The sequence below is a fragment of the Varanus komodoensis genome, unplaced genomic scaffold (assembly GCF_004798865.1).
Source record: "Varanus komodoensis strain SLA01 unplaced genomic scaffold, ASM479886v1 scaffold14_1, whole genome shotgun sequence".
Lineage (NCBI taxonomy): Eukaryota > Metazoa > Chordata > Lepidosauria > Squamata > Varanidae > Varanus > Varanus komodoensis.
In genome coordinates, this window is record NW_025335438.1 from 9,761,835 (window position 1) to 9,784,299 (window position 22,465).

General features: G+C 41.6%; 1 protein-coding gene across 5 annotated transcripts in view; it reads left to right on the forward strand.

Moving 5' to 3' along the window:
• Positions 1-249: 249 nt before the first annotated feature.
• Positions 250-22,465, forward strand: part of JPH1 (junctophilin 1) — a 69,117-nt gene continuing 46,901 nt past the window's right edge. For 4 of the 5 annotated variants that reach the window (XM_044423984.1, XM_044423982.1, XM_044423983.1 and 1 more), the window contains exons 1-2: positions 250-741; positions 6,923-7,679. In XM_044423984.1, the coding sequence (XP_044279919.1) occupies positions 363-741; positions 6,923-7,679 (1,136 nt within the window). In that variant the 5' untranslated portion in view covers positions 250-362. Of the gene's footprint in view, positions 742-6,922; positions 7,680-15,466; positions 16,477-22,465 lie in introns of those variants that run through there. The other variant, XM_044423986.1, reaches the window with a different exon arrangement.

A 22,465-nucleotide genomic window follows, 5' to 3' on the forward strand; every position in this document is an offset into this window, starting at 1 on the left:
GTCCTTTCCCACACTCGCACTCGCCGCCCGGAGACACCTGGCTCCGCCTCGCCTCCTCCCTTTCCCCTCATTTCCCTTGCCCGGTGGCAGCCGGACGGTGGCCAGGCTCGGGCGTGGAAGGAGAGCACGGCAGGGAGAGAGAGGGAGGGAGGGAGGAGCAGAGAGGAGCGGAGCGGGGCGGAGGGCGGGCGCCGGCGCCGAGCCGACGAGCGTTGCCTGGGACGAGCCGTGGCAGTTGTCGCGGGCGCCTGAGCAGGGGACGTCGCGCAGCGCCCCGGGCAGCAGCAGCGTTCGCGGGCGAGGAGGCAGTCGGAGGTGGCGGAGGAGCCGAGCTCGGCCCGGGCGCGCCCCGCTCCCCCTGAATGACGGGCGGCAGGTTCGACTTCGACGATGGCGGCACCTACTGCGGCGGCTGGGAGGAGGGCAAAGCCCACGGGCACGGCATCTGCACGGGGCCCAAAGGGCAGGGCGAGTACGCGGGCTCGTGGGCGCACGGCTTCGAGGTGGTGGGCACCTACACCTGGCCCAGCGGCAACACCTACCACGGCTACTGGGCGCAGGGCAAGCGCCACGGGCTGGGCGTGGAGACGAAGGGCAAGTGGATGTACCGCGGCGAGTGGGCGCACGGCTTCAAGGGCCGCTACGGCGTGCGCCAGAGCCTCACCACGCCGGCGCGCTACGAGGGCACCTGGAGCAACGGACTGCAGGATGGCTACGGCGTCGAGACCTACGGGGACGGAGGTGAGTGCGTGAGCGGAGGAGAGGCCGCTGGAGGGCGCCCACGGCCGGCGCGCGAGTGGGCGCGCGGAGCACGGCGCTTCCACTTGTGCATGCGAAGCCGCGGGGTGCAGCAGTGTGAAGCTGCGCCCAGCAGGTATGCACCTAAGTTTCTCTTTCGCTCTCCCTTCCCCCGTTGCTCGTCCCATCGGACAAACACGGACAGGTAGCGTCTTTGGAATACCTCGCTTGCACTAGAACGTGGGCTTACTCGTCGTTGAAGGCACATGGGTGCGCTCCCATCGACTCATACTAACAGTATTTATTGGTCACGTCTCTATGAGCCTCAAAGCAAAGTTTAATTCTTTTCACCCACGGGAGTCCAGCTTTCTTCCTTCACTATAAATAAGACCGATCCCAACTTTTGGTTTGCATCCCACCCTGCAACATGGGGAGAGCCTGGCTGAGATCCATTTGTAATTTCAAGCAAAAGAATACTGCTGTCGACATTCTGGTGCCCTCTGGGTTGGAAGCAGCCACTGATGTGAACTAGAACACAGTTTAATTGCTTATCTTCCCCCCTCTACCCAGGGCTGTCTTAACAGCATTACGGGCCCTGGGCAAAGCTGTGTACTGGGGCCCCTAGGACAACTACAACTACTGTTAATTTTGGAAGTTTTCCATTTTTCCAAGGGTTAACATACACAGATTAGTATGGGGCCCACGGGCAAGTGCCCATCAGGCCCATGCGTTAAGATGGCCCTGCCTCCGCCCTCCTGCAAAGGCACCAGATCATATTTTTTATCATTTGGTGTTAACAATCAGTTGTTTTAACCCTTCTACACTTCCTCCAAGCAGATACTGAGAATGGGAAATAATCTACCCTCTTACCATCCTGTCTGCAGAAAGGATGGTTAAAAGTTGCCAAGGGCCTTAAGCCTTTTTTCACTAATAACCTCTTGATAACTTATAGATGTACCCTAGTAGGCAATATATAGGCTGTGCTGCTAGAACTGAGTATCGCTAACCTGATTTAAATTTAGATGTTGCCTAGGTTGTCTTGGAGAATATTTTTTCCCATCACAGCAATTCTGTGTTATACAGCTGCTTAGGTTTCTCTTGAAAACACTGAAAGCCTTTTGTTTACACCACAAGGCTGAAGACTTCTCAAAATTAACCATTAAAGGTCCTGCATTTTCATGAACATCACTCTTCTTTGTTAGCCAACAGGTTAAGCAAGAATATTCCTCATGGAATGAAGTATGATTCCTAGAACATATTTGGATCTTTTCTTTCCCTGGTGGTCAGTGTATTACTAGCATGGACCCCTGGTTTATAACATTGTTACTTGGGAACTCTCACTGATTTCAACTGTAGTTGCATCAGTGTCGCACTCATAGATGACCAGACTGATCTCATATATGTGGATACTCATTTATTTATTTACCATGTAAAACTGTTCTATACCGTCCTCAACCAAATATTCTCAGGATGGTCTTACAATAAAACAAAGTAAAGCACGGCATCAATTCTGTACAATAAAACCCAAATTAAAATTGCAATCTAAACATTTAAATACTGGGAAAATAAAAAGGTTTTGGCCTGGTGCTGAAAGGAATAAAGGGCTCCCAAAGAAGGACCTCTGACCCAGATCTTAAGAGGCAGGCAGGCACATAGGGAAGGAAATGCTTCTTCAGATATCCAGGTCCTAAGCCATTTAATTATTCAAATATATTTGAATGTACATATACAATATGTATGGGGGATATACAATCAATAATACAATTTCAATTAAAAGATAAAGAAATATATTGTATATGTATAAAACCAACAAAATCCAACAGAACTATATTATAAAACTAGTATCAGATACATAATATGCTGAAATGCCAGATCCTGAGATCTGGATGCCAGGCTTGGTACAATGTGAGCTTTCCTGGAGAAGATATTCCACAGACAGGGTGTCACAAGTAAAAAGGTCCTCTTTGATGAACTCCTACCTAAGCTCAGATGGTGAAAAGACCCAGAGAAGGATACAAAGTGAAGAATTGAGGGACCCAAGTAGGAATAGAGTAATGAAACAAAGGATCCCAGAGCATGACAGCCTGCCTAGAGTTGTGCCATGTTATGTGGTACTGAAAGTCATTGAGGTGCATGTTCTTCACTCACTGTAGATCATCCACTAGGTGAACAGGGCAGTTTCCATGCCCAAATGAGGCCTGAAATCAGATTCACATTCAAAAAGTGTAACTTGTTTAATTGAGTAAGGGATATTTGTGCCTGATCATGAGTAGCTAATGATGAACTACTAAGTACTTTTTACTTCTTTTGGGGTAAAAGGAAGTTTTATATAGGAGTAGCTTCACAGCTGCTTCTGTCAAGCTGACCAAAACTACTTCCTGCATTAAAAGAGTCACATTTATTACCCTTGTTTTTATATTGAATTGGATAATTTTAATTTTGTGAACCAGCCAGAGAGCTTTAGTTATTGGATAACATAGAGATGTAGCAATATGTGTATATATGTATTTCTATATTAATTTTGTACATTTTTTCTTATGTTAATTTTTTCTAATGCTTCTAATTACATTACATGTAAATTTATGTAAATACTACTAGCTATTCTATATTTTTTATATTTTTGGCCTGCAATTTGTAGGCACACTTATCTTAGAGTTTCATCTTTTACTCTGGGGGTCTTACTTATGTAGATGAGAGTTAAAAATATATTTTAAACTAACCAGTCACTTCATATTATATGATATAAGCCATGATGGGCCAAGCAAACAAGAAATCAGTTATATCATTCTGTTAAATGAGAAGGACTATGACACATTGACAGCTGATACGTGATAAAACTTTGGCTGTATAAATGTCCACGCAAAAAATATGCATACATTGAGTGTTAAGTATTTCCTTTGTTAAAGTCTCAAAAGAAATATTTCTATTAAAACTATGTTTTCCAAAAAACAATATTCTTCAGTAGACCATTATATATTTGTATATTTCAAGGAATTTGGAAATTTAAATATCCCTTTCTTGACCTACATATTTAAAAGTATGAGCTTGTTCGATATATTCTAAGATATATATTTTACTGTAAGTACCTGAAGTATTCTTTCTGCTTTATTTCTTAAGACAAAATAGATTGGCAATTAATTAATTGGCTGCAGCAATTATAGGCGACCTATAAATATATGTAAATAAATAAATCAATTCCTGAATTTCTTTGGCATCAAAGTGGGCATACCAAAGGTACCAAAAAGAAACTCATTCAGGTCAGGTCAGAATACATCTTGTCTAGATAAATTTTTTCACTGGCATACTGTACTTGTGTCATTCTGAATACTCTACAAAAAGTTAAAATAGCCCAGATCTATGTCATTTACATTAATGAAGCTTACTTAAAGCTGTGGTTATGTTCTTGATTTATTCCAGCCTAAATATATATTTGGACCTTTTTTTAAAAAATGCAGTGCATTATATATATTAATCTCACAGCCACCTCATGCTGTGGGAGAGGCAGGATAAAAATACTTAAGTAAATAAAACTTGGACATATTTATCTTACTTGATTTGGCCATTAATGCTGTATAACCAGTGCCTAAGAGCCTGCTGTGGTCAGCATTGCAATATATTAATCATTATTTTTTATCTTTAATCCTGTGGCCTTTCATTGGAATAGCATGTCGATTGAGTCAATGGGGCTTGCTTCTAAGAAATTATAGCTAGACTTATATCCTACCATTCAATTCTCTGTGTATTTATTTTCATACATCCAGGTGAATTTGACAGGACTCATTCCAAGTGTGCAAGTAGGAACAAGCACAGTGGCATGAAGATGCAAGCTACATGTTACACACTAATGTACACGGCAGTCTCTACCACTTTTTCTTAAAGATAAAGCTTTACCTAGAGCAGGGTATCCAGAGCAAAAAAAAAAAGTGGCAGTAAGCAGGAAGATACACAGTTCCTCCTGCCTCCCATCACCCCACATTTCTCTGTTTCAGATGAGAATATAAGAACTGTACGGGGTTACAATAAAGACCTATAAAATTCTGCATGCTGCCCTTAAGTAGGATATGAGTTCAACAGCGCATGCGTGCATGTGTGCGCACATATTCCCCAGCTACTTTTATACAGACTAGCAGCCATTGAAAGATTCTATAAATTGTTAAATCCCCTTTTAAATCCTCTTTAATTTTTACTCTAGGTGCATGGTTGCCAATCTAGATGAGGCATTCTAGCAAGGACTTTAGAGCTTTAAGCATGGGAGTAGAAGGCTTTTCTCTCCTCCCTGCTAAAGGATCAATCTGGATAGAAGGTTCACACCTGCCATTATTGTTACAAAATAGTGATTCATAAAGCAAGTTGGTGACTTGTGATAGGAAATTGTGAAACTAAATTCCATAGTTTAACTATGTGCTGTGTGAAGAAGTATTGGCCTTTAATCTGCAACAGATTCAGGACAAGTCTGTTTCATGGGATGCGTCCACATTCTAATATCATGAGAGAGAGAGAGAAATACCTCTCCCAGTCCATTGTTTCTATACCATACACAATTTTATACAATTCTGTCATGTTCCTCATAATTGGCTTTCCCACTCCGTATTCCTGTTACTGGCATGAGGCAGACCAGTGGAGCTCACATAAATAAGCTTCGCTGACCTACCCTTATCCATAAATTAGTGTTAAATCTGTTGTGGAAGTACAAGAACCTGTTTTCACACTGGAATTGGTGAGAGGTGCCATTTGTGCAACAGTTCTGAGGATTACATTCTTTGGACTCTACTGCAAGGGTGAAAGGATAATAAGTGTATATTACTTATTAGTAATACTATTAAAGTTAAACACACAGAAAGACACACAAATACACTTCTGAAAGTTTAAATGGTACAGTGAATAATGGACTATGAAATACAAGATAGCTCTAATAAACATTTAACATTAGCTTGAAATCTAAATGTTCACTTCACAGCAAATATTTTTGTTTTTATTGAATGACTTTTTAAACTTTTGGAATAATAAACTGGCATAGTCATGCTGCAAAATTTTTCAGTGGAACATTAAATGATTAAATTATAAATGTTATGTTAAAATGTAAAGCACAATCTGTATAAAACAATTATATAGCCATTCAAAATAGCTTCACTACTGGCAGTAAGTGCTTTGAAGTAAAATATATGGATATTTTTGGCAGGTTTGGACTTGCTCCTTTTGCTTATCCTTACCCACCACTGGAATGTGACTCTTCTCTGAAATGGATTTCAGCCTTCAGGCTGAAAGTTCATTACCCTTTAGATAAATTTGGAGGTGCTACGTGAGAAACTCCTATGCAAATACGCCTTCAGAGTGGCCTTAGTTGCAACATTCAGTCTGAGTTTCCTTACCATTTTGAGGAGAGGGCAGAAAGAGTTAATGCTGCTTATGCATCATGACAGAGCTCTGCTGAGCTCTACAATTGGGTGCCCTTTCTGCAGATGTCATCAAAAACTGATCTCATTAAAATATATTTAAAGCATAATTTTCATTTCCCAGCATCAAAAGAGTTACTTCATAATAGCCTTTGAGACTCTGAAATGTGGATTGATGTCATAGGTGGCATCAGCAGTTTATGGTGGGATGGGACAGGAACAGGAGATCCTATAGGACTGACTAAGGCATAGAACATTGCCTTCACTGCTGCATCCTTTGGATTCAGTAGACTGCAGCCATCCTAATATTTCAAATTGGGAAACCAACAGAATTCACACTATTTGATGGTACCCTTGTCCAAACAGTTGACTGCACTGAATTAGCTCAAGGTATGTACTTATGCAGATGATTTTTATTATTTTTTTATTTTTTTACTGTGAGCAGAAGATTCCTATCACATCATATTGCAAAGTTTTTTTTTGGTAAACTATATGATAATTATATATATGTTGACAGCCAGTGTGGTGTAATTGTTGCACTAGGACTCAGGAGTTCTGGGCTCTAGTCCCTGCTCAGCCATGAAGCTCACTAGGTGGCTTTGGCCAGTCACAGCTAACACACCTCACAGGGTTCTTGTGACCATAAAATGTAGAGGAGAAGAATTATGTAATTCACTTTGAGTTTCTTGCAGGAAGGAGGCAAAATAATACATACACACATGATACTCTTAATGGGGGATTATAGCCTTTGATTCCCACCCCTTATATTTGCCTTTTTATTTTTTGGAAAGGTACATACCAGGGACAATGGACAGGAGGGATGAGACATGGCTATGGTATGCGGCAAAGTGTTCCTTATGGCATGGCAACAGTGATTCGTTCACCCCTCCGGACATCTCTGTCTTCTCTCCGTAGTGAGCAGAGCAATGGCACTGTTCTGCATGACATTACTTCAGACAGTCCAGCTGGAACAAGAGGAGGATTTGTGCTGAATTTTCACAGTGAGCTTGAAGGTATTGGGAGTAAGAAGAAAGGAGGCTTGTTCAGAAGAGGATCTCTGCTTGGTAGTATAAAGCTTAGAAAATCTGAATCAAAATCATCAATTTCTAGCAAACGTAGTTCTGTCAGGAGTGATGCTGCTATGAGCAGGATTAGTTCTAGTGATGCCAATTCTACCATTAGTTTTGGTGATGGGGACTGTGATTATTGCCCAGTGGAAGACCATGTTGATGCCACCACTACAGAAACATACATGGGAGAATGGAAGAATGACAAGCGTAGTGGTTTTGGTATTAGTGAGCGCTCAAATGGCATGAAATATGAAGGGGAGTGGCTGAACAATAAGAGACATGGATATGGATGTACCATGTTTCCAGACGGCACCAAGGAAGAGGGAAAGTATAAAAACAATGTTTTGGTCCGTGGAATAAGGAAGCAGCTTATACCAATAAGGAACACAAAAACTAAAGAAAAGGTGGAGCGAGCACTTGAGGGAGCCCAGCGCGCAGCTGCTATGGCAAGAACTAAAGTGGAAATTGCAAGTTCAAGGTACGTTACTTCAAAGCATGTTTATTCCTTGCTTTAGTGGCACAAACAAGAAACATTGTTATTAATTGTTTCAGCACACATGGAGCCATGCAAGTACAGTTTCTTGAGTGTACTTTAATTGTTTTATGGATACAGTCCTTGTATCTATCTTAATTAAGAAGGTGTCTTTGAACATCCCTAAGACTTTGCTGTGTTGACATAGTCCATAATCTCTGAATGAGGACCCATGATTGGCAGGGAACTGATTCAACATTTGGATTAGTCTGATTTGCTCTTATTAATTACATGGGATGTAGCTTGCCATAGGAGACCAAGACATCATAATTTTCTACAGGAGTGTCTTACATAATTGAGTATGTGCCACAGTATATTCTTTTTTATTCTTAACTTTTGCCAGCAGCTTTGGACTGGTAATACTTGAAGGATAACATATTTGACTAGTTACATAAATGCAATTAATGGCTTGGATCCAGATTTAGCCATGCTTAGAGGAGACACTAGAATCCAGAAAGTCCCACTGATTTTAATAGGACTACTCTACATGTTACTAACAATGTATTCAACCCAGTTTTTTATCTTTACATATTAATTAATATAAGTTTTTCTGCATTTTTGTAGTTCAGATAGGCTTACAATTTATGCTTTTCATAAGTTAGCTGTGTATTCTTTTTCTGATATGATTAACTTGGTCAGAATGTTAACAAGAACAGAAAACTTATTAATGGGAAGTTAAGACACTAAAGCAACAATCGTAGGAAGCTATAAGTATTTTCTCAGCTGTGAACTGATTCTCTGAAAAGCTACACAGAATCAGTGGATTCTAGGAAAAACAATTTTTACAGGTATGGCCAAGATATATTTCTGGAAAATGTTGTAAGGTTTAGGTTTCAAATTGCACTTCCAAATCCATGTATTTAGAAATATTGCTTGAAATGAAATATTGCATGACATGAAATTGCATGAAACTCCAGAACAATATTCTGGAATACATGCATTACAGTCTTGGCAAGAAAATATTTTCTAACATAAATTGGAACATGTGTTTGTATTACACTATTTAAAAAATGACCTTGTGCAACTGACCCCTGACATTTAGAGTAAATCAACCTGCTCGTAGGCATACCTCTTAAACGGTACAATCACTGTACATGCAGTAATAATCATTTTTAAACAGTTTAAGCTAGGAAGAAGGTTGATGTTTTAATTAAGGTTTCACTTTTTAACAATTTCATAAGGCAATTGTGTAGTATAAAATCCACTTCAGACGTCTGTACCTAGAAAAGAAACATACATGATTACACAGTTGGCCCTCCAAGGAATCTTGGTAGCTTGATTCCATAAATAAGTAAGGAAGAATTTGGCAAGCATGATTAGCTAGCAGGGTTACATTGATATCTTATTCTGAAATGTGTTCAGGGAATGAACTTATTAGACAAATGATTAGCCATTCAAACCTTATTTTGTTGCTTTTTTTCAAATTTTCAATAAAAAACTATGTTAGTAATGTTAACTTAGGTAGTACTTTGGATGAACATCTATTGCATTTTTAAGTTTACATTTTAAAAGGGGGAATTTAGGTTTTGATAATGTAAAAAAATCAAGGATTTGTGAAAGTCTTATTTATATTTACTGAGCTAGACTGTTAGTCTATCTGGTCCAGCATTATCTCCTCTAATTCAGGGGTGGGTAAAAAGTGGATTCCTATATATTATGGACTTCATTTCCCAGCATTCTGTCCATTGGCTACACTGACACACCTTCTGCAAGCTGATGTGCAAATGTCTGGAGATCTGCTTTCTGCCCACAGCAGGACTCCAAGCCTTCATTCAGGGGTCCTTCCTAGTCCTGCTACTTGACATTCTTTGTAGGCATCTTCTGTATATAAAGCTTGTGCTGTACAACTGAATAAATGGCTTGTAAACTCTAAGGATCTATTTGTTAAAGTAATCAATATGCAGGAAAGACGTCATCCAAGAAATAATAGTACATTGCTCAGTGAGACCTTATGTGGTTCTAATGGGATGAGATGAAATATAATGATCAAAAATTATGACAAAAACTAAAAATGAGGGCCAGTATATGTTTTTCACAGTGGGCACATATAATAGTCTGTCTGTCTGTCTGTCTGTCTGTCTGTCTTTCTTTCTTGTGTGTGAAAAGCAGCTGCATGCTGCTGAGTTTTACCAAAGAAATGGTAGGAAAGCTGTTTAACTATTTCCCAAATCTGTTGTGGATGGAAAAGTATGCATATGGATAGAAGCCACTTTTCTTCTGTGCCACAACTGGAAAAGCAGCTTTAGTGTAGACTTACATTTTGAGTGGATAAAAGTTTAAGTGGACAACAGTTTAAACAACCCCTTTCCTTGCTACCCAGAGCATTCTTCTCGTCAGAACTGCAGTCTCTAGAGTCTGCTTTTCATAATTCAAAGTTAGGAAATTCATACACACATCTGTCAGGTAATGTTCAGTTTTGGCCCTAATTCTAAGCAAGGTAGGCAGTGGCTTTCAAATTCTCATACTGGCTCTGCCAATACCTGATTCTCTCTTGGAATAAACAAGATCCTACTTTTCTATCTGCATGGGTGCCCCTTTCTAATTTGCTTATCACCTAACTCAAAGGTGCTGTGTAGGACATTTTTTATTTTTCCATCCATTCCCCGCTTTTGAGCAAGAAACAAAAAACTGTACAAAGTAGAAGTTACCCTTTATGACGCCTGTTCCTGCAACCTTTCACCACAGGGATCTATGACTTTATATCACACCATGCCTTTCCCCAACAATTTGGGTGGTCAGCACTTCCTGATACAGCTGCTTTCCACATGGATCAGCCTCCACATGCCTGTTTCTAAAGTGGGTGCTGCTTGCTGTATTAATAGACACAAGTCAAAACTGAGGACTTAAAGACATGTTGCACAGAAATGTGTGAAACAGAAGCTTCAACAAATTGTTTTTGCTTGCATTTTGTTTTGTTTTGCTTTTTAAGAACACCAGCTTTGGGAGAAGAGTGTGTTGAAGCAGAGAAGTAGCCTCATGTGACAGGTGTTCAGGAGCAATTGTGTTAACTGCCTGAGTCATCTTTGTATTCCAGCGATCAACCAAGGAGTTGACAGAACCACCAGTTATAGCAGCTAGACATTCCCAAGTGCCTCTGAAAACCTATCTGAATCCATTAGCCTCCTTGGTTGTGGACCATCTTAATAGGTTCCCCATATCTGTTGAGGGAGAAAGTTTCCATTCATCTAAATCTCAACAGGCACTGATCTGACCATGACAATAAGACCAGTTCAAAGTTCTCCACTTCAGATTACTATTTGCATGCCCAGCTGGGGGGGAAAACCCCAGAGAGTGTCCTGCTACATGCTTTGGACCAATTACATGTTGGGACAATCCCATGGGACAATCCAAGGCAACCAAGACAACCTCTGTCAGCTCAGGTAGGGAAATAGTTGGGTTGTGGGTTGGACAATACATCAGTGGTATCCTCAGTCTATACCACTGGCCCAGCACAAGAAGTAGACATTCCAGATTAGGAGTCAGATGGACAGGGAGAAAGAGATTGCAAGAGAGAGAGAGAATTCCTGTAGGCCACAGCAACCCACCCCCTTCCCAGCCTTCCTGTCTTCTTTGAAGCTATATCAAGTGGGCAGAGCTGGGAGAGGATAATCCATCTCTGCTCACTTACCCCTGTCCCTTTTATACATACCAGATCAGCTGCCTTATCCATTCCTAAATCATGACTAATGCAAACCATGGGAAGAAAAGAAGAGGGAGTGTAGTAGCAGAGAAGTACTGTCAAAGCTTAGCAGTTTGAAAAATGTGAACTATGTATCCACAGGCTAGTGCCAGTTTAAAGACTTTTTCTGCTTTATTGGGTCTCAGTGGCAGATTGCTAAGCAGAGTGAACCCCAGATTGAAGAGAAAATAGTTATTTTCTAGTCAGGATAAACTAAACAGGAAACTGCAAGCAATCATAGCTTTCCCAAAACTGTATGTAGTTTGTATGGTACAGGTGTTTGGCTCAGTAATACATCAGTACATGTAAGCTTACAATTTGTTTTGTGTTTCACTAAGAATTCAGTATGTGAAATGGAGCTTAGATATTATATGTTAAACCAGAGAGCCTCAGCTATTGAAAAATGAAATAAATAAATAAAAAAAATATCTAAAGCCAATGGTAAAAAGAATCTACAAACTTTGTTGTTCCAAGGTGATGTAAATATTGCCACTGTGCTGTTAAATCTCAATCAATTATATATACAAAGTAAAATCAGGTGGAAAATACTCTAGAAAATGAAGACGGGCAAGCCAAAAGGTAAAGAGGGATTTATTAAAATCCCTTTTTTACGCTGAGGTGCATCGGCGGCTATGTGGAAACTGCTTTTCAGTGTAGCTCCCTGGTGCTCAAATCCCATCTCCAAAGAAGCCAGGATAGCATCTTCTTTGATGAATTTTCAGTGCCTGTAGAAGAATTATTCTATTCTTTTAGTTGGCTTGGGGAAGGAGATCTTTTAAAAGCACTGAAAGTCAACCACTTCCACAAAAGAAAAGACTAGGAAGGCAGAATTGTTTTTTAAATGAGTCTAAAAGCCATCAGGTTTCATGCCAAGTATTCAGAGAAAGAGAGATTCCATAGTTAAGGCAGCATTACATTGCAGACATTATCTCTCTAGCCAGCCTCACCTCAGAATGTGTGAGCGTGCAGAGTAGGTCTGCTGATGACCCTGCCAGTTCATACTGATGTAGGCTATCCTTGAAATAATCGGTCCTACATTTGATCGGACAAGGCACATTTTCCAAGGTGGGTTAACTTTAGCTGTAGCAATCAGGACTTTTAAAAAGCTTCTATGGTATTAATAACATTTCTTTGAAATTTAATAACTGTATGGAACCAAGGAGGTAAAGCTGCAGTACATATAGGAAGGCTTTGCAGACCACCAGTTTCCAACCATATCTGAGACCATTTAGGACTTTAAGCAATTGAACCAATGCTTCAATTTATGCCCCCAATTAGTAACTGATGAAGGTCTCTTAGTGCTGTTCTCAGTTAAGACCTGTGACCTTATATTCTAATTGCAAATGTGTCACCACATGGAGACATTATAGCAGTATGACATAGACATGACTAGGCCATCGATATCTATGACCAAATCACATTTTTTAAAATAAAGGCTGTATCTAGGGGACCAACCAATGCTGGTTAAAGACATTTCCTGCTACTATCTTATAGTTGAATACTTTTCTGCAAGGTTGTATCTGATAGCATCCCCAAGATGTGGACTTACTCCATAAGAGGCATTTCTGTCTGGGGCAGCTTGAATCCCATTTCCTGGTCAACAATTAATCAACTAGACTGTACTGTTGTATGCTTTTATTTGTCCTTATTCAGCCCATTAATTCCAGAAAGCTGTTTAGAACATCTACTACATAATCCAAATTTTATGTAAAGTAAAAGTAGAGCTGGATATCTTTGGCACACTGGTGAAATACCACTTCCAAGTCCACAAGCAACTTTTCCCAGTGGTTTTATCTAGTGGTTAAGCAGCATCAGAGCCTGTAGAATCCCATAGTACAAATGTCATTGGGTCAAGCAAACATCTTCAGATACCACCATTTCTAAACATTCAAATAAGAATAGAATCATTTAAATGCATCTCCTTCAGTTATTTATTCAAACGTTGCCCACTGTAACTGCCAATGCATTCAAACTTGCCTATTCAGATTTGTCAGGCAATAGAGAAGGAAGCACATGCACTGGATCTCCTTGTTTGTAAAAGGTTTATGAAAAGAACTAGATACTCTTGCCGCTGTTCTGCATCTCAGCACACCTGATTTCTAACTTACTTACAGATTGCACCATGCTATGACTTAGCAGCTTATAGTGAATTTAAAGTTACTGTTTTAACTATTCTCTCCCTATTTGTGCTTCTGAGATACATCAGAGGGTTTCTACAGTGAAATAGCTGAGTGTTAGGAAAGCCACCATTTCCTTAATTTTTCAGAACTTTGTTAAATTTTGAAAGAAAATAGGGCTTAGAATGGTGTTGTATGTTAAGCAGTGTATATGTCTGCATTTTTACTTTTGTGATCAAATGTGATCAGTTTAACATAGTTTTTACTACGTAAGTTAAAGACCTGTTCTCACTAGCCATAGCTCATATGATAATCTAATTAAGTAAATTAAATTATAATTAGTCCAGAAATGCAGTATAAGTGTTGGAGGCGAAATTGATGTGTTAGTACTACAGATACATAAAAGTATTTCTTGCTTATCCAGAATTTCTAATTGTGTAACTGAACTTTAAGATGCATTAATTGCCCTGAGCAGTCAGAAGTTATATATTGTTTTATTTCTATGTATTTGTCTCTTTTCAGTAGATTTCAAACTGGCTTAGAAAAGTAAATACTAATAACATAAAAATTATGCAAAATATTTAGTTGTCTATTTGTAATGTCCTGGTCCTTCTGATGTTAGTAAAAGTGGATGATTAAATATATGAATGCGTGCATAGGAAAACAGAACATGCTGTTACAGTATAGCAGCAATAGTCACGGTGAGCTCACAGTTTTACTGGAAAACTTTAGCTAGAATTACTTGCTTTTATCTCTTCCATTTGCCTTCCAAAACTAAACCACTACAGTATAGGACTGTAAGAGACAGTTGTGCCCTAAAGTATATCTGTGCAGCTTTCATTGATTTCTGTGGAAGTCATTCATGCATATGTGAGAATGAAATTGAATTGATTTGAACTGGAACAGCAGAATAATCTAAAGCAAGAAATATTTTCAGTCCATGGACATCTAGGAATTTACTGAGTTCAGGTAAAAAGGTAGGTACTTTCATGAAGAAATATGATGCTTGCCATAGATCTCGTAAATCCACAGCTCAAGCCATTTTATCATTTCTCTTTATTGGCTTTGGCATTCCAGCCCTTATTTGCCAAACTCTTTCATTCATTAGTTCATTCATTTATTGATAGACCCGTTAAAGTCGATGGGTTTTGAGCAAGCACAAAGCACAGTTTATTGATCTGTCTCTTTCCCTTATGTTTTCTTCAATAAGAAAGGTCAGATGTATTGATAAGGGGGTATCCCTGTGTCTTAAAAAGAGTGATCATAGTAATATTATTATTGTTTGAACATTTATTGCACAGACATCACAAATATTATAAAAGGTTCTTAGAACTCAGTTGCTTCACCCCATAAATAGGGTGTTTCCTAAGGACAGAAGTAGTGTTTTCTTTTATTTATGTTACAATGTCATCATTGCTTGGTGATGAGGAAACAATCTGGAAACTGACAACATGGGGTAGGAAGAGGCAGATCAAAGGGCCTTCTCTGCAATGGCACCCAGGTTATGGAATGTGCTTCATGGAGAGGTGTGCCTGGCGCCGAGTCTATATTCTTTTCGGCGCTAGGTTAAAACCTTTTTCTTTAATGGCTATTTTAAAAATTAATTTTATCATTAACAGTCACTGTTTTGTTGTTTTTATATATTTTTACTGTATTTGTTACTGTTTTATTGTTTTAATTCTATGTTGTAAGCTGTCCCGAGATTCCGAGTCATGAGGGGATGGCATAGAAAAGTTTTAAATAAATACATTTTGCAGTTCTGACGTTAGCAAAACAGCACAGGAAGTACATGTGCTATAGCTGCTGCCATGCCATAAAAGAATCATCAGAAGGGATAGACTAATAATTTTGCCTGAGTAATATTGGACAGCCGTTCATGCTATGAGATGAATCTCACACTTATGAAGAGTACTTCCTTTTTCTCCTTTCCTTTGCAGAGGAATGGAGTGTTGGTACAACTGCTTCCTTGAAGAGCAAATTCAGGATTGTGTATTATCAAGGAATCTAGCAAATAGATTGTTTGCTATTAAGGATTGTGGCCCAAATGGGGGCCATTGAAAAACAAGTAGAAGATGCTGGCATACTTGATAGAAAGCCAAAGCTTGCAGAAGTGTACAGAAATTTTAGGAATGGAGGATCAAAAAGGGATAAATCTGAGAGAGGATGGTGCATGCCCAGTGACCATAGAATGCTGAAGATCTGTTTGAGGAGGGTGAACAGAACAGACATCTTGGAAGACAGCCTGGAACAGGCAATGAATCAATCTGGTGAGAAGGCTGGGTGCTGTTTCTCTTATTTAGATCTGGGCAACCTCCAGGTTTCTTTAAAGCAGCATCTACTTTTTATGTCTCTCTAGTGTATCTGGTGCTATCGTCTGGTATAGAAGTAGTGGTCTGCCTCTCAGCAGGTGGGCTGGAAAAGTATGGAAAAGTATGTTATATTAGCATCAGCACTGGTTTCATATTAATTTCCAGGCAAAATGTGAAATGTGAATTTTAAATTATAAAGTACTAATTTGGCCATTGCCATTATTGGCAAGATAATTACAACAGTCCCAACATTTATTTATATGCAACCTATTAATGATCTTTTTCAGCTTTACTCTGATTTTTGATATTAATAACTCATGGCCACTTTCACAGTCTGCTCCTGGTCTTACTTTAGCAGTGAGAATTCACCTTTTCTATCTCCATTTTGCAATTATGTAGAGTATGTTGGCCATCTGGTGATGTCCATGTTGTCTGATCAGTTATCTGAACAATGTATTTGCAATAAATAGATTGTTGGCTTATTACCATATTTACACAATATACCTGTATTTTTGTTTTCCACTTTTAATGTGTTTATACTTGCATTGATTTAATGAAATTACACAGCACTCCACTGTGGGTTAAATGGAACCAGCAATGGATTTATTTATGTATTTATTATTTGCATTTATATACCACCCTAGTAGTCCAGATTTCAATTGCTTAATAGATGAATGAAGCCTGATATAAAAAAATAGATGATGTTTGTTTGTTTATTTATTAGATTTCTAACCCACCCCATTAGGCACACAGGTTATATTAGAGCAAGTTAATTTTAGATTAGCATGTGGTAGAACTAATGCAATTAATACTGGAGGGTATTTACTAAATACTGATAATTCTGGATCCTACAGCCCAAAATTTAAGGTAATAAGTATCAAACCCATCCTTAATGCCTTGGTTAATCTAAAGCATCTTAATTCTTGCATTTGAAAGGTTTTCTTCTATTTTGTTTCCCTGTGTTGTGATTTTACTGTATTATATATTGTTTTGGTTGTTGTTTTTTTCATTGTAACTTTCTCAATTAATATGCTGCTCACTGCTTTGATGGCATAATAATTTTAAAAGGACAACATAAGCAGTTGCACATTACACTACAACTGTCTGGCTGCCTGCTACGTGAAGCCACTCAGACATAGAAACATTATAGATTGTTCTACAGTTGATCTCTCCCTCTGGCATTGCTCCTCCTTCAACTCTTCCCATCCTCCTTTGGTAAATGTTCTGCCAGGGCAGAGAGAAATTGAATGCTAAACAAAACTCAATCTCTCTCTCTCTCTCTCTCTCTCTCTCTCTCTCTCTCTCTCTCTCTCTGTGTGTGTGTGTGTGTGTGTGTGTGTGTGAGAGAGAGAGGGGGGGAGAGGGAGAGAGATTAGCACATCACAGGCCACATCCTTTTGTGACTATAAACCCCTATTAGTGCAAAATAGGAGCCTAGAAATCTCCTTCATACATATAGAGAAGATGTTTCTTTTTGTGGAGAATTTAATCTTCATCAGGTTTCTCTTTTTTTAAGTAGTGCCAATAAGTTCACTTATTACATGGCTGCAAGAAGGACTTCATGCAAGTCTGCAGCAGGCTTATGTAAATGTTTGCATACAGTGTTTTTTCTAAACACTTCGCCTTTTTGAAATCTACACATATTATGCCAAACATCCTTTCAGTTAATTTCTTCCCTGTTTCAGCTCCAGAAAAAGAATTGTTCCAATCAACATAAACCAAAAAGTATTCTGAAGTAAGCTAATTATAGGAATTAAATAGTCAAGAAACATGATGGAAGGGCTAAAGATGGGGGAGGTTCCTGGGTGATAGGCTGTTTAAGAGGGGCACAGTGTGCTCATTGATTGATTTATTGATTTCTCTGCTGCCCAATAGCTGAAACTCTCTGGGTAGTTTAAACATCTCATGATTACCTCATGGTTACATTTGGAAGATATAATTCAGTATAAAAGTTCAGGAACAGAAATCATGTTTCTTCTGATGTTTCTGAGACCCTTTTCAAGGTATTGTGTAAAGGGAGCTCATCATCAAATCCAGCAGTTCTTCAATCTGCTCTACCATTGGAGTCATTCCAGTGCTGAAGTATCACATGTTTAACTACAAGCTGAAGCTTACATAGAGCAGGTTCTTATGAATACAGAAGGAAAATAAGCCATTGTAGCTTATTCTCTATCACTGACTGTGAAAGGGCATAACTGACCTCACAGGGCACAGGTTTTAATGACATAGGAACCAATGGAGTGGGGCTAATTTACAATTCACCCTAAACCCTAGAAGAAGCCAAGGATTTCAAGGTAGTTTGAAAATTGCCTTGCTACCCACTCTAGTTGGATGTTGCAGAATAATTATGCTAATACAGCAGTTAATGAACAGCACACTCAAGGAGAGAGCACAAGACACTGCAGTTTATTTTCCCTCTGTGTTCATGAAAAGCTACACAAAGAGCATAAAGAGCAACAGTATAAACCACTTTCCTAACAAAAACAAGGAAATACTATTCAACCAAGGGCAGCTTCAAGATAAGAAATATACATTAGCATTGCATGGAATCCTTCATTACAAAATCCAGTAGCATGTACTAAAAACCCAGATGGGCTTAGTTTGATCTAGTATACAGGACAAACACTTTGAGGCAGTATACAAAATAAATAAATAAGATTTATAAATCTGCACCCAATAATCCCAAACAGTTACTATTGTGTTTTGACACAATGTCTTCATGTGCAGCTTAAAGAAAGAGATGTTTGTGTTGAGATGTGCTTGGCTATGATATGTTGCTAAATTTTGTAATAAACATTGCTTACAGAAACAGCCTGTACTTTTCTCAGTTCTAGATGCAGTGCATGTAACTGCTTTCTGGTGGGCTGGCAGAAAAGTCTGAGTAAAGAAGGAAATTAATAAAATTGGTTTACCAGCATTGACAGAAATATGGCTGACTAATAGGGGAGGGGCCCTGTGGGCCATAAAGCACCGGCGGCGGCCAGGCCAGCATCCCGGGAGGAACCAGCATGCTGAACGGGCCCACCTCCATCCGCACCACCCGGAGCCCACACCACCCAGACCCCGCCACTGCTCCGCCACCCGCTGCTGCCTGCTGCTGCCGCTGCCCTGCTGCAGAGGCCAGGACCACCAGCCCAGGACCCTGCTCCAGCCTGCTTCCCCCGGCGCGTGTGAGAGACGTGCCGGGAAGGGGTGGGGCACAGGGAGGGGCCCTGCGGGCCACAAAGCACCGGCGGCGGCTGGGGCCAGCAGCCTAAGGGCGGTCGCCATTTGGAGGGCCATTCGGGGGGCTGAGCGGGGGGCTGGGCTGGCCAGGAGCTCTGGCCGTGGTTTGGTTTTATTTGTGGGCTAGTGGTGGTCTACGGTGGAGGACAGTAGGATGTTTTAATGGTTTTAATTGTTGGTTTTAGATTGTTTTTAATTGGTGCATCTCGTACTTTATTATGATGTTGCCTGGGGAGCGCGGGGCTGCCACCATCGGGGTGGTGATGGGCAATGGGTGTTATGGCGTTAGTGGGGTCTAACGGGTCAGCATAGAAGAAGGAGGGACAGATGGTTAACACCTGTCCCTCTTTCTGGTTATTCCCCCAGCCAGCGGGTTCCAGGTAGACTTGTCAACTGCCCTCCAGTCCTATCGGTGCTGCTGCTTAATGCCAGGTTGGTCCAAACTAAGGCAACACTCACCCATGATTTGATCATGGATGAGAGGGCCGACCTGGCTTGCATCACAGAGACCTGGGCGGGTGAGGGGAGGGATGTTTCCCTCTCACAATTGTGCCCGCCCGGGTACCTGGTCCAGCACTGACCACGCCTGGAGGGGAGGGGAGGGGGGGTTGCTCTGGTTTATTGAGCTTCTATTTCCCTTGTGGGGCTTCCTGTCCTCTCGAGGCTGGGGCTGGAGTGCCTCCACTTGGTGCTGGGTGACCAAGACAGATTGGGGATTCTGTTGGTGTACCGTGCACCCTTTTGCCCAACAGACTCCCTGCCTGAGCTGACGGAGATCGTCTCGAACCTGGTGTTGAAGACTCCCAGGATGTTGGTCCTGGGGGACTTCAATCTCCATGCTGAGACGGTTCTAACCGGGGCAGCTCAGGACTTCATGGCCTCCATGGCGGCCATGGGGCTGTCTCAACATATCATTGGCCCGACCCATGAACATGGACACACTCTGGACCTGGTTTTCTCGACAGGGCAGGAAGAGTGTGATCTGAGGGTGAGGAATTTAAGCTTGACGCCCTTGTCATGGTCAGATCACTTCCTCATAAGGTTTGAGCTCAAGAGCGGCCTTTCCCTCTGCAAGGGTGCGGACCCAATTGTATTGGTCTGCCCCCAGAGCCGGATGGATCCTGATGGATTCCTGGAAGCTCTGGGGGATTTTCCGGTTGACAAGGCTGGTGATCCTGTCGATGCCCTGGTTGAACTGTGGAATGAGGAGATGACCAGGGCTATTGACACGATCACTCCCAAGCGTCCTCTCCCACCTGGCAGAGCCTGTTCATCTCCTTTGTATACACCTGAATTACGGGCGATGAAGCAGGTTGGGAGACGTCTAGAGCATAGGTGGAGGAGATCACGGGGTGATTCTGACCGAACACACTTAAGAGCCCATTATCAGGCCTATGCTGTGGTGGTGAGGATGGCGAAGAAGAAATTCTTCTCCGTTTCCATTGCCTCCTCATAATGCCGTCCGGCGGAGCTTTTTCGGTGGTGCAGGGGCTGATACATCCGGGCCCGAAGAAAGATCTTGTGCCACCCTCAAAGGCCCGCTGTGACGACTTTGCCAAACATTTCAGGGAGAAAATCTCTCAGATTCGCCACGAGCTTGACTCTGCTACTGAATCAGATTCTACTGGGGAGATGCCATCAATGCCGTCAAGTCCACAATTAATGGATGAATTTCAGTTGTTGCGGCCTGATGATGTGGACAAGGTGCTTGGACAAGTACGTCCTACCACTTGCTTACTAGACCCATGCCCATCTTGGCTACTTAAGAAAACCAAGGACGGGATTGGGACCTGGATCCTGGAGGTGGTCAACGCCTCTTTAAGAGACGGCTGGGTACCTGCCCCTTTAAAGGAGGTGGTAGTCCGGCCAGTCCTAAAGAAGGCATCCCTGGATCCAGAGGTGGCCGCCAATTATAGACCAGTGGCCAACATCCCGTTCCTGGGCAAGGTGCTAGAGCAGGTGGTGACGAGACAACTCCAAGCACTCTTGGATGAAACTGATTATCTGGACCCATTTCAGTTCGGCTTCAAGCCCAGGTATGGCACTGAATCTGCCTGGGTCGCCCTTTATGATGACCTGTGCAGGGAGAGAGACAGGGGGAGTGCATCCCTGTTAGTTCTCCTGGACCTCTCAGTGGCTTTCGATACCATCGACCATGGTATCCTTCCGGATAGGCTAGCAGGATTGGGAGTTGGAGGCACCGCGTGGCAGTGGTTCCACTCCTATCTCAATGGCCGATTTCAGAAGGTGGTGCTGGGGGACTATGGCTCTGTGCCATGGCAGTTATGCCATGGAGTTCCGCAGGGGTCCATTTTGTCCCCCTTGCTATTTAACATCTACATGAAACCGCTGGGAGAGGTCATCAGGAGGTGTGGGCTGCAGAATCATCAATATGCTGATGATACCCAGCTCTGCCTCTCGTTTTCCACCAATCCAGGTGAGGCAGTGGCTGTGCTGAACCGGTGCCTGGCCGAGGTAATGGGCTGAATGAGGGCCAATAAACTGAAGCTCAATCCAGACAAGACGGAGGTCCTGTTGGTGGGTGGCTTGGGCCTCGGGATGGGGGACTTGGGCCTTGTCCTGAATGGGGTTGCACTCCCTCTGAGGGACAGGGTTTTCAGCTTAGGAGTGCTTCTCAATCCTGAGCTGTCTCTAGAAGCTCAGGTGACGGCGGTGGCGAGGAGCGCCTTCCTTCAGCTTCGGCTGATACATCAGCTGTGTCCCTTCCCGGAGAACGACTGCCTGGCAACAGTGACACATGCGCTGGTAACTTCTTGATTAGATTTCTGCAACGTGCTCTACATGGGGCTACCCTTGAAGATGGTCTGGATACTTCAATTGGTGCAGAATAGAGCTGCCAGGTTGCTGACGGGGACTGGGCGTTGTTCTCATATAACCCCAGTTCTCGGTCAGCTCCACTGGCTCCCGATTGAAGTCCAGGCCCAATTCAAGGTGTCGGTTATGACCTATAAAGCCCTAAACGGCTTAGGCCCTGGGTATCTAAAGGAACACTTGTGCCCATATATGCCCTCCTGCCCTTTGAGATCAGCAACAGATGCCCTTCTCCGGGAACCCTCTGTGAATGATATTAGAGGGTGAGTACCCGGAGGAGGGCTTTCTCTGCGGTGGCACCCCATCTATGGAATGCGCTCCCCAGAGGGGTCCACCTGGCGCCATCGTTATTTGTTTTTCAGTGCCAGGCTAAGACCTTTTTATTTAAAACTTATTTTAATTGTTAAATTATTGAATTAATTAGGATTTTAAATTTTTTAGCCGAGAATGCACTGGGGGTTTTTAAATGTTTTTTTAATTGTTATATTATTATTATTTATGTATTATTTATGTATTCTTTGTGAGCCACCCCGAGGCTTTGTTGCAATGGGGGTGGCATAGAAATGTTTT